General features: G+C 39.0%; 1 protein-coding gene across 5 annotated transcripts in view; it reads right to left on the reverse strand.

Annotated features, from left to right (window-relative positions):
* The window catches only part of LOC135701761 (protein Wnt-1-like), a 91,435-nt gene that overhangs the window by 14,105 nt on the left and 63,665 nt on the right, over window positions 1–13,665 (reverse strand). For all 5 annotated transcript variants that reach the window (XM_065222690.1, XM_065222691.1, XM_065222693.1 and 2 more), the window contains 4 exons: window positions 6,796–7,167; window positions 589–709; window positions 268–530; window positions 20–166 (listed from right to left, as the gene is read on the reverse strand). In XM_065222690.1, the coding sequence (XP_065078762.1) occupies window positions 20–166; window positions 268–530; window positions 589–709; window positions 6,796–7,113 (849 nt within the window). In that variant the 5' untranslated portion in view covers window positions 7,114–7,167. The remainder of the gene's footprint in view (window positions 1–19; window positions 167–267; window positions 531–588; window positions 710–6,795; window positions 7,168–13,665) is intronic.

A 13,665-nucleotide genomic window follows, 5' to 3' on the forward strand; every position in this document is an offset into this window, starting at 1 on the left:
CCGAAATCCAGATACATACTTTGACTAGAGCGGCAGCATCAAACATTGAACCGAGCGTATCGGCCATCAGTTTCATCGGTGGTAATCGACGCCAGCAAACGCGGGTCGTGCAGGAGCCGGACATCCCGTGGCATTTGCACACTTTCTGCATTCTAGCTCGCAATGTCTGTTTGGGAAGGAATCGTGTTAATTAAGTATTTTCTATTTAGCCATTCGTATGGTTAAGCCAGCAAAGAAAACAAAAAAAAAAGTTGTAAACTTACTTACTCTTCGAGCAGCTTCATTGTTGTGCAGATTCATCAACCCGAAACTCGAAGACCGGTCTTCCTGTGGGTCGACAAACTGTCGCGCCTGTTTGATGCCGTAGTTGACATCTTCGGAGCAGCCTCCCCATGTCCATTTGCTGTGCTTTTTGCGCTGTATGTGGTCACAGGTGCACATGGTCAGCTCGCCTTTAGTACAGTATCGGGTGATGGTCCATGCAAGAGAAGCCGAGTTTATTGCGCTCAGATAGGCCGTTTCGCGATTTCCTGCATTCAAGAATAATAACAATTATTTTCTGGATAATTCTTCAGATAATCTAAGCACCTTTCTCATCGAAATTTCCGTAGAAAATTTCAGATCCCCGCTTGACCGAACAGTTCCACCTGCTGTTCTGGAAGTAACCTTGGCATTCATATTTGGCAATATTTGCTGCATTAACAATGACCTGAAACGATGAAATGCATTAAATTCTCAATGATGAGTTTATTGCTATCTTGATTGAAATATACTGGGTCTATCCCTTACGGCAGGTCTGCACAATCTTTAAAAAAACTTGCTTTTCTAAATGGCTGTTTCTGTGTTCGATGAACGTGTTTCAAGCTGCATTTTGTGTCTTTCTCATTCATTTTGAGCTAACATTCTTATTAATTAATAAAATTGAACTTGAATGTTATCATTGCAGCGGTCCAGAGACCACGTCCGGCGGGCCGCACGTTGGGCAGCACTGCCTTAGGGTAACTAAGAAAACAGCTATCTTGAATTCAATGCGTTAAGGATCAAAGGTTCTCAATGAGTGTTAAATTATTGTATGATTAAACTTTTATTTTTGATGCTGAGTGATTATTATTAACCTAAATGTTCAGGACTAGGAATCGGTGGTAGATCTTACATCCCGTAACGTACCACGAAAAGGTGATCTACCCACGTTACGGGGCTCTTAATTAGACGGGGAAATATGCCCCATCTATCAACTAAAGGGTGGAACGGTCAAAAACTCAAATTTGGCGAATTTGAAACAACGTGCAAGGACAAAAACTCCCCAAACTCGCCGGAGCTGCACCCAATTGAAAAATATTGGGCAATCGTTAAGCGGAACCTCAAGAAAACTCAGAAACAGAAAATGAGAAACAATTCAAAGCAAATTGACGTTCAGCATCAAATAAGGTTGATATAACAGCGGTACAAAATCTGATGGAAGGTGTAAAACGTAAAGCCCGACACATCGCATTTGGAAATAACGAAGCCTAATCATTTCCTGTATTTTGTAGCCATTGAACTTCAAAAAGAAATAAAGTTTGATCATTTATACAATAACATAATCAATGTGCACTTAATCAAGATTGACCAATTTTTGACCGTTCCACCCTTTAATATGCTTCCATAACGAAGAGACTGTATATATGCTCTATTCTAAACGGATAGTACTCCGTGCAGAGAATGAAAACAAAATAAAAACTAAATTTTATATTTTGATATAAGTGTTCTGGCATAACTGCAGCACTCCACTCACACCTTTTTTGTTCCTACTCGTCGGTAATGGATAGGCAGTTTAGAGTTCAGTGCAGTTAATTTTTCCGAAGAATTAGGAAATTTTTGTAGAGGTAAGACGGAATTATTCTTCCCTAGGTTGAAATTAAATTATGCTGTGTGATTTAGGTTCTGCTCTGCTACAAAATTGTCCCGTCTGGCTCCAAGGAAGTGAATCAGAGTACCCGAGCAAAGTCTGAGATCAAATTTAAATCAAAATTTGATGTTGTGATTTCGCTGATAATGATTACTCAGGTTATTGTCGTTTTGGTCGTTTTAACGGTTAATATATCACAATTGAGAGCAAACAAATATTCCTGTGACATCACATTGAAAACTATTTCTGCTATCAGTGAGAGCAAACTAAAAACTTAATTTGATATCCATTTTTCCTGTTGATAGCAAAACAAGTATTCAATTTGATGTTATGCTAAGGCAATGAAAACAATCCCGCAACAACATATTTCTGAAGAGCAAATGTACAGCAAAATGAAAACAAAATTAGGTATCAAATTTGTCAATTGCGTAAACTGAAATCAAATAAGGATTTCAGTTTGATGTTGATATCAAAACTTGATTTCAATTTGCTGTCATTTTGATGCTGTACTTTGCTCGGGTAGCTTTACTAAGGAGAAGACTAATGTAAGTTAGCTTTTATATTGTTTTGCATTGTTTATTACAAATGATTAATTACAGCTTTGAGGTTTTGTCTAATCGGGAAACGGTGTCTGCTGCAGAGATTTTTCTCTTTAAACCTTCCGAACAATAAGCATTCGTGATAGCAAATTTTGCCGTGTGGTCGAGTTAACAGTAATCATAACAAAAATGAGATTTAAATGGTGTATGCAGGATTTTAAAAATATAACAAATCATGTTTTCTTGATAACAAATCCATGTATGCGTTTTGATATTAGTAATTTCGGTAATAATTAACAAATTAAGTAATCAATATGTTATTATAACTTTGGTAGGAAAACAATAAGAAAATTAGTAAAAAGTAGCTTTAAGCATACATAGATATAACTTAATGTACCAGAACCTCGACGGTCACTTGAGCCTATCCAGGGGAGGACCCGGATCCGACCACCCATGTGAGTCTAGAGTATCACACAAGCTGATGAGTGGAACGGGAAGGACGGCTGGTGCGTATACCTGGGGGTTGGTCCCTAAATACGCCCACTTTGCGAAAGACACGGGATATGCACTCAATTACAATTACAAAAACATAGTGAAATCATAATGGATATGAACAAAGCATTTTATATTTCCTATTTTATTATTAACCTGGACCGAACTTTTAATAAAATTTTCCCAACTTTTAACAAAATCATGGATTATCAAAGTGCTTTTAAATTATTTTTTGAAGATTTAAAGTCAACCCTCCCTACTCGATCCTTTCCTAGCTCGATGGAAATGCAGGGGCCTCATTGCGCATCTCGAAACGAAAGACATTTTGTTCGAACGCTTGTATGAAAAAGTTTTTCGTTTGGAGATGCGCAATGCGGCCCGAGGTCCCAGTCTATTTTGACTTCTTTGTTCATATAAATTTCCAAAATTCTCGCACAACATTCCAAAATGTGAACAAACCAGAAAATTATTTTTAAATTGTTTCGCCGCATAATTCATATAAAAGGAAATTCAAGTATTTTAGGCATTTATATTGTTCAGAATAAAGAGATGAACTAGCCTTCGGCTAAAAATCTCTATAATAAAGATTTAAAAAAAAATTGTTCAGAATAACGATAGTAACTGTATCTCAGTACACAACATTCAAAATATGCGATAATAATTTAATTTCACATTTTCCTTTTTGTGAATCTTTCAATGGTTATGCCCTTTTAGTTAAGCCCTTGTTCTTGTCATCAAAAATGGTAGGGACACCAACCGCGAAGCAGCAGTAGGGCCTAGCTTTGATTAGAAAATGTTCAATCATCGGCCCTACAACACTAGACATATCAATGGAATAAAACAAATCAAGCATAACTTTTCAAAAGGACGTAAGTCGCAAAAATAAAGAAATCGATATTTTGCATCTAACCGAATATAAAATACATGCTTTTCCTACGAGTTAATGAAAAACAAGGTTTGAAACTGTTATGCATTATGGAAAATATATTTAATGAACGCCCTATGTAACCTTCTTCCATTGTTTTTAAAATGGTGTTGATACACCCTTTTATTGTCAACATGACTTAACTGCTAAAATTTGATGATAACACAAAACCTGCAGATACGCTCACAGTGAAGCGTCGTATGTGAAAAAACAAAGCAACCACTATCAATCAGCAGATGCGTCAAGTTGTTTCTAAGTAGATAAAAAATGGATTTCAACGGGATTCAGCTACTGCTAGGTATGTTGGGATATTTGGAAGAAGTGGAAACAGTTCCGCAAGACGGATTGCCTCCAAGCCTAGATCCAAACGTGCACGATGATGCTTCTCCTCTTCAGAATAATGACAACACTTTACGACAATCGGTTGATGATATCCGAGCCGCTTTACAAACTGATGGTGAGTGCTTCTGAAACCCGTGTTCAGATTCACGCAAAATTCCTGATTGCTTTACTTTGTTAAATCTTGATTAGAGTTTTGAAAACATTATCTTTTGTTTGCCTGCACGGGAAAAAAAGAGTTCCCATATTCGTGAACCACAGCCGTGAACCATAGTTCACGGTGTATATTTGAGACAATTTTGTTCTGGATAGCTGGCCGTGATTTTTAGTTCACGCCCGTAAAAAAAAGAACCACAGAGGCACAATGAAATGTATTGTAACCATACAATAGAATTTATTGTATTTACAATAAATCATATTGTCTACAACGATAAAATAACCATAGAATGTATTGTTTTCACTATAGAATCTATAGTAAATGGGTAAATCTACAATAGAACAAGGGGGTTGTTAAGTATCTTAACCATAGGAAAAATTACTTTTTCCCGAACAAAGATAAACCATTTACCATTAATTGTATTGTTGTTCTATTGTTGAAAATTATTACTATATGGGACGTATTGTAAATCGATTGTAATGACAATATGGTAAAATTTCTTGTACAATATGCGTACAATAAGATCGATTGTTGGCAATAGATTTTGATGTAATTGTATTTTATTCTATGGTAATTGTATTGTTATTTTTTTCCGGGCGGTCCATTCCCGTTTTCGGGAACGGATTTTTTTCCGAGTGTGATTTATCTTGTGATCAAAACATTCACTTAATAGCATTCTGCCTGGTAACATTCATGCACTCTTTTTTTTCTACATTCCCAGCAGGTGTCAAAATATATTCAGCTTCAGTTATTCTAGTAGTTCTAGTAGTGATTTTTTGTATAACGTTCCACTCGAGCACAGAAATACTACCAACGAAAGGAATCAAACGGCCAGAGATGTCACAAAGCTACTCTGTCCCAGATAAGTCATTTTCCTCTTCTGCTCTTCCCATTATCTTCTTTCCATTCTGATGATGATGCTTCGTGGTAACCCGATACTGGTTGTAGGTTTAATCATGTAGGATTACATCCGATTACGATGAAGTCTCTGTTTGAATCCTGCAGCGGGGAGCAACATATTTATTATTTCAAAGGTATTCTAACAAAATTGCACTTTAATCTTGACTTTATTACTGAACTTCACATACCAATCTAACCAGCGCTTTCTTAATACGAAAAACGCAAAACGTATAACATCTCACAGCAGATAATGCGATGACCCTCTCATATCCGCTTTTCACATCGATTATTTCACAACTCTGGGTAGTTATGTAAATAAACCAACCAACCGACAATTCCTCAATGCTTTTCGAGCTGCCGACGTATCTTCATAGCAAAACAAAAACCGGTGTATCTGATTTGACGTATGTGAAAACCCTTCTGTCAAATAGACGAATCATGTAACAATCAAGGTGTGATACCGACGAATCAATCAGGGTGTATGTGAGTAGTACAAAAGTAAAAGGTGTATGATTTTGTTTTATCAAAAGTCTTGTCCGTGTTTGCAAAACTCGACATTTTCACAATTCTCTTAAACGCAATCCCTTTATCCAACTAATAACACAAACAGATTTCAAAAAATAGCATTAACTTTTAAATAGCATTTAATAATCTCATATAGACATTGCTATCCAATGTTTCTAATTTTCTATCCAATGTTACATACGTCCTTTTGAAAAATTATGCTTGAAATATATGTTAGGCCGTTTTATCGTGTGAACCTATGAATGATTAAAAAAAAATGTCGTTGATATAAACAATTGGTAGTAACCGGTGCTATAGAATGGTATCAAAAAACGATTTGTTTACATTTTGGACATAGGCCCTTTTCAATTGTTACGCCTGTTATAACCTCGTAACTCGATATCCTTCCTAGCTCGATGTTCCCTTCAATGTAGAGTTAGGTAGAGTTAACTATATTATTTTTTTAATTGTTAAACAATGTTTCTGAATGTTTATATTTCCGTTCATTGAGATTTTATATTTTTGTATCACTTGCTTGTTTTACCAAAATTCATTTGGAAAATTGGTAATAATTTTGCATCATGCCACCGTGATATTTGGAAAAAAAGAAATTTAGCATTACTTTTTAACCAGTTATATGAAGGGGTTTATTAAATCAAAATCATAAGTATAGCTGTGCTTAGACGGTTCATGTTAGTTTTCATGATAGGCAAATTCAATCGAATCAGGCATGAGCCAAACAATTTGGACGTGGACCAAATTAGGTTTTAGTTTCAAATATTTTTTTCATAACAGTCACTGACTTTTTCTTCGACTCCGACTCCTTATACTCAAAAATATGCCGACTCTACAGCACTGGTAAAAACTCTTTGAATTCGCTCCTTTGGCGTGCCGCCGTTGGCAGGGACCGGTTCCACCGACCCCTCACTACGGTACTGTATAGTAGAAAAGCATTTTGCCAATACAGGTTTGTGTAGTATTTACGGTACATGTTGTTATAGAAGAAGACTTACGGACGGATGTTTATAAATATTGAACCAATATACATTACCTTCAGCAGTTCCGGGTTGTTGTAGCAGATTTCCCTTTGATGTTGTGTAAAAAATGTGTTTTCACTGCAGATATCGAAGCTTCGGTTGTCTCGATGGAAATGTTTTACATCCAGCGAAAGGTCCGCCACTTGCCACCAACTGCCGCTGGTAAACCCATTGAAGTATATTAGCACAATCAGCAGCAGCAGGATTGACTTTCGTTGCACTGCATTACTGCTGAAATGACCAACGTTGCCACCTCGTGTTGGTGGCCAGCTGCGGAACGCCGGGAATATGTTCGATAGTCGGAAGCAAAAGAATCTCTTATGCTTCACCATTTTCCACTCGTGCTACTCATCGGATATTAATGATGTGCCATCTCAGCAAAGGATCTGTAATTGTGATGGAAAAAAGGAGCAAAAGGATTTTTTCGATTAGAGTTTGGAAAATTCGACCGAATCTCATTTTAGCGGGAAAAGCTGTCACAAAATTTTAATATTCCAGAATCAATTTATTCGCATGACATGATATGCAATAAGGAAGCATGTGTCACTGCGGTTTTCACTTGTGAGAGAAATCGAATTGCCAGTGTCGGTCAGCTCATGCGAATGAAATCGAAAAAATCATTTCATTTTATTACTTCTTACCATCGGAGGAACAGATGTGGTACTCATAAAAACATGAAAGTCATTTCGGCCAGTCAGTGATCAAAGCGACCTAATGGATTTAGATATTCATATGAAACGGACGCCCATGTCCTGATGAGGATTTCAATATTTGATAGAATTTTATAAATGTGTTTGGATTGACTTAACCTGTGCATACACTAGTGGATAATAATATAAGGACACTTTAAAAACCGTGGCTCCTCCCAAATATTAGATTCAGAGAAATTCTATATCATGTGTGTTTGGAAGCCACATTATGTATCATGTTACAATATGAATACGCAGAAACTAGTTCGCAAAACGCCTAAATGTATGTATCTCCTATGTGATCATTGCTGCTCATCCAATGATTTTTGTGATGTTCGAGAACTTCTAGCTATTGGATTTGCTTATAACTTTTCAGAAATGAAGTTTAATGATTATTTGAACTAACTCTTTGATTATTTTGGTGCCACAATAATTGTTGACATACCAAATAATGTTCCGAAAATGACCAATTTCCCATACATTTTTGTATGGCGTCCTTATGTTTATTTCCGAAGGAGAAAATCACATTTCCATTTATGAAATTGTTTCTTTTTTATGCTCGTATTGTAGCATGATAATGTGGCTTCCAAACGTATATTAGATTTAGAATTTCTATGAATCATAAAATTGGGAGGAGCCATGGTTTTTAAAGCGGCACTTCGTCATTAGACGGCAACTTAATCAGAAAATTACATTTCAATGCACATTTTTTTGAAAAAGCTATTCTTCAGAAAGAAACCCTTCCTCCCAAAACATGACCCAACCCATGTTTGACTTTAAACCATTGTTACTATCTAATAAAAGAGCGTTTTTGACAAGTTCTGGTGGTTTAATATTGTTTGCCAGCTATAATCGAAAAATACCCCATTGTGCAACGGCTGCAGCTGAACGTGATATTTTTTTTCATTCACGATGACCTTTTGAAAGACCTTCAGCGCAATGGTGTGCTATCGTTCGGAAGGAGCTCGCAAGACTCAAGATGGTGGAAGGAACGTTGTTCAAGGAATATTTAAAGATCTTTGATGATCTCGTTCGACAACTCAAGTCTGCTGGTGCAACGCTTGAGAAAGGAGACATGGTCTCGCAGCTTGTGACCCTGCCGTCAAGCAGCAAAGCTGAAGCCAGAACATCGGGTTGGAAAACAAAGCTGTTGCTCTCATGTTTGGTAAGAATATAAATATGGTCTGTGAATGCTAGCCACAGTAAAGTTACGTTCAAGCTTGATTCCGGAGCTAGTCATCACTTGGCTAATAGTAAGAAGGGTTTTATGTCACTGGAGAAGCTCAGACAATCCATGGTGATTAATGTGGCGTAGAACGGCCAATATATTAATACTTGGCATGAAGGATCGATTATCGGAGTCAATCGTCAAGGTGTGTTCGGGTCTGCATGCCTATTTGTCAAGAGGATGGCCAATGATGCTATGAAGATGAGTCTCGGACAAACTATTGAAATGAAGCATGCAACTAGGTGATAGAGATCTGAATATTGAGAGGTGACTTCTACGAGCTGGGCGTGTTCTATTCCAAGATTCATTAAATCTGTGTGCTGCTCAAGACGTAAAACTTTGGTACCGTACAATCGGCAATACAATTAGCAAGCAACAACTGCTCTGTCTGAAAAATTCTTGGTTTCCAGAGTGCCATTGTATATTTCTGCTCCTCGACAATTGTGGTCTGAAGGGGTCTTCCAACCACTCGTTTACGGCAAGTATGAACTCGTCCATGTGAATTCAACTGTTGATCCGCCGCTTGGTTTCAGTTCATCTTCGCTTATGGCCACCACTTCGAGCCTTTCGCTGTCTGATAGTTCACCGTTCTCTCGTTCGGATCCTGGACAAGTTACCATTGACACGGCTCGCACCGAACCCTCTAGCGGTTTACGAGTCTACTATCAGAACACCAGGCGGCTCATGACTAAATTGGACGATGTTTATCTGGCTGCGCTTGACGGGGAATATGACGTTTTTGTATTCACGGAAACTTGGCTCGATGGGAGGATCAATTCAATGCAACTGTTTGGTGACTCTTTTACTGTCTACAGATTAGACCGTAATTCATCCAACAGCATTCGTACTCGCGGTGGTGGTGTCCTCATCGCTGTTTCTAACGCATTCGCCTCCTGCGTAATCGCCGACGAACTATTTACTACAATTGAAGCGTTTGGGTTAAGGTCATCCCACTTCGGGGAACATCCTCATTGCAGTGGTGTATATTCCACCTGAACGTCGACTTCATCTGGATGCTACAGAATTTGCATCGTCCATGGCTGATATAACGGATGTGCTTCTTCTGCTTGGTGATTTTAATCAGCCTGGGCTTATCTGATCGCCCTCAGGCCAGGGTTATGCGTTTCCAGATCCGATTGCATCTTCAACTACTCCTGCTTGTTGACGGCACGGCTTTTCATGCGCTGAGCCAGATAAACCTTGTTCCCAATTTCCAGTCTCGTTTTCTTGACTTGGTTTTTGTTAGCGAAAGGGCACTTCTGGACTGTGTCGTCGCTGAAGCGCCTGACGTCATCACGACAATTTCCACCCTGGATATATCTATCGCGAACGGATCTCAAATTCGTTTTGATGAAACCATGAATGCCACTCGGCTCAATTTCCGGAAGACCGATTTCCGTTTGCTGAGGCGTTCCTTGTCCCGGATCAACTGGAACGTGTTGAATAACCTTGATATCGATACAGCAGCCACTCGCTATAATAGCCTTTTGCGCGACTGTGTTTGTGCTTCAGTACCGAAGTGCCTACCTCCAAGAATACCGCCTTGGTCTAACGCTACTCTCCGCAACCTGAAACGAGTGCGATCTACAGCTCTCCGTGGTCTCACTCATCGACGATGTACCCTTACCAAACGAAATTTTTCAATTGTCAGCAATAATTATCGCCACTACAACAAGCTTCTTTACAAGAGGTATGTAATTCGTACTCAACAAAATCTGCAATGCCACCCCAAAGGATTCTGGTCGTTTGTGAATACGAAGAGGAAGGAAACTGGGCTGCCGTCCAAAATATTTCTCGGTAATGACGTAGCATTGACAACTGAGAACAAATGCAGCCTATTTGCTAGGCACTTCTTAAGCGTCTTCTCGAATGACTCCACATCGCAAGTAGACATTGAGCGAGCCGTCCGTGATGTGCCAACCGACGTCGTAAACATGGATGTTTTTGCTGTAGATGTACACATGGTTCTCTCTGTGATGAGTAAATCCAAATCATCATTTTCACCAGGTCCGAGTGTTATTCCATCTGCTGTCCTAAAATCATGTCCTCCGATATCTTAGCTGCTCCGTTGTCCTTGCTCTTCAACCTGTCACTTTGTCATCAGAAATTTCCCGCACTATGGAAACGCTCTACTATGTTCCCTGTTTTCAAGAAAGGAGACAAACGTAATGTGAAAAACTACCGTGGGATTACCTCACTTGGGGTTGAATCTTAGTTGTTTGAGTCGCTGATAAATGAGAGATTGTTTGCTTCCTGCAAGCATTACATAAGTACATGTCAACATGGTTTCTTTCCTGGATGCTCCGTGGAAACTAATCTCGTCAGCTTTACGTCGTTCTGTATGGAAAATGTATGCAAGAAACTTCAAGTGGATGCCATCTACACTGATCTTAAAGCTACGTCTGATAGAGTTGTGCACGACGTTCTGCTATCAAAGCTTGAAAAAAGTTGAAAGGGTTGTATACTAGATACGACCGCAGGGTTGGCGTTGGATAACGTCTGTTATGTGTTGTACTTAATTGTGTATATTATATTTTAGGAATATTCCTTAATAACTCTTTTGCGAAAGTTTGGTGGCCCTGAAAAGGGCCGTTTTGTTGGGCTGATGTTGTTGACAATGATGGAACGGGCGACCTTGTTGGACGCTTATATAGTAGAACAAAAAATATCAGAGGTGTCAGATACTCGCATACGTACGTTAAACTCTTTCTTGATAATGTTGTGGCCCTGAAAAGGGCCATGTTTCCAACGCGCTCGGCGTAGTTGCCCTTCCGGAGCAGACGGTGAATACGATCGACTGAGAACTGCAGCAGCTGGGCATTCCATGACGGCGGCCCAGTATACCGGAGCACTGGCACCAACGCACTTGGCGTAGTTGCCCTAACGCCCCCAGGCTCTGCTGCCGCTGCTCTGCTTCCGCTGCTCTGGTACTGCTTCTCTGCTGCTCTGCTGCTGGGTCGACGATCGGATAGACAATGATGGAACGGGCGACCTTGTTGGACGCTTATATAGTAGAACAAAAAATATCAGAGGTGTCAGATTCTCGCATCTGATGTCTCGGTTGGAGAAAGTATAAGAATATAAAAAAAATCAATCGATTTTCACCATCTTTAGACAATGGTTTACTTTTAACCATTTTTCAATAGTTTACAGAATGAAATAAATAGTTTTGAAACATTCAGCAAATTGCTAGAAATATTTCCAATCGATTGATGCCATTATCTCGTAAATTTATCGAGAGACGGTTGAGTTATTATCGTTCAAAATCTTTTAATTTTTCGTAACGCATCCAAAATGACTGTTTTCAATTTTGTACCCCCGTATGTTGCCGAAAGACGTTATCCAACGTCAAAATGGGATGTTCTGTTTCCTACTGCAGCTGGCTTAGATCGTACCTCGTGCAACGTGTAGTTACTGTATGCATTGGAAACTACTCATCGTACTGTTTCTCGAACAGATCAGGAGTTCCACAGGGTAGCACTTTGGGACCAATGCTCTTCTCTTTATTTGTGAACGATGTAACGTTTATTCTACTACGTGGAGGTAAATTGTTTTTTGCCGATGACTTGAAGATTTATCTAGTCGTTCGAGGCTATGCCGACTTTTTAGAACTACAAAACCTTCTTGAAATCTTTAATGATTGGTGTGAACGTAATGTTATGGTCCTGTGCGTCTCAAAGTGCTGCGTTATTAGTTTCCGTTGAACTAGGACTGCCGTTTTGTTTGATTATAACGTTGCTGGGACTGCAGTTCAACGTGTCGATCACGTTAAAGACCTCGGTGACCATGTTGGATGAAAAGCTCACATACACTCGCCACTTCTCAACCACGATCGACAAAGCTAATCGTCAGCTTGGATTCATGTTCAATATATCTAAGGAATTTCGTGATCCTCTGTGTTTTACTGTTCATTGGTTCGCTCACTACTGGAATTCGAGCGTGTTGTCTGGAATCCCTACCAAGCAGTATGGAGTGGACGATTCGAAGCTGTTCAACGCAAATTCGTCAGATACGCACTGCGCTATCTTCCATGGAGTGACCCGCCGAATTTACCACCGTATGCTGACCGCTGTCGTTTACTGGGTTATCCAAAACTCTTGCTAAGCGATGAAACATATCGCAGGTCGTCTTCGTTGCTAAAGTTTTGCTCGCAGAATTTGATGTTACTGAGTTACTGGTCACTCCGTCCGAGAGCCTTGCTACATGAAGAAGTACATGCAACCAAACAGTTCCTTTGTCGCCATGATTCATCAATTCAACGAAGTATCTGACCTATTTGACTTTGATATCAATGCCTACAGATGTCGTCATCGTTTGCTGTCGGCCAATTTTTAATTTTTAATGAGTGACTACATTTAGATTTAAGTGTTTCATTGAGACTATCAAGTCAGATGGACTTTAATAATAATAATAATAATAATAATAATAATAATAAATAAATAAATAAAAAGAAGTCTGGATTTTTTGAGCAGTTTCGCTGACCACAATTTTTCACAAATTTCAACGAAATTTAGTTCTAGTAAAGGGCGAACACGAAATTATTGCGACACCGTCATGTCATGCCAATTTTCTTATAATGTTTAGAATCAAACCAAAATTTTAGGGTAGTTTTATACATATATTTACTTCAAAAATCAAAAGAAAAGTTAATCGATGGAGCCTTGAGTGTAAAATTGAACGCATTTTCGCTTGATGCCCTCCATCAAAGTCTTTACAGTGTCATCCGGTACCAGTTTCTCAGTTTTTTTTCCATTTTCTTAACATGTCCTTCTCGTCTTTGACTGTCTTCTTGCTCTTCCGAAGTTCCCGCTTCATTATTGCCCAGTACTGCTCCACCGGGCGCAGCTCCGGACAGTTTGGCGGATTCATGTCCTTTTTAACAAAATGGACAGAATTGGCCTCATACCACTCCAGGACACTTTTAGAATAGTGGCATGATGCCAAATCTGGCCAAAATAGCGGAGCTT

Source organism: Ochlerotatus camptorhynchus, unplaced genomic scaffold (genome assembly GCF_037179485.1).
Source record: "Ochlerotatus camptorhynchus isolate MF236.1 unplaced genomic scaffold, CSIRO-AGI_Acam_v1.1 ptg000176l, whole genome shotgun sequence".
In the NCBI taxonomy this organism is placed as follows: Eukaryota; Metazoa; Arthropoda; class Insecta; order Diptera; family Culicidae; genus Ochlerotatus; species Ochlerotatus camptorhynchus.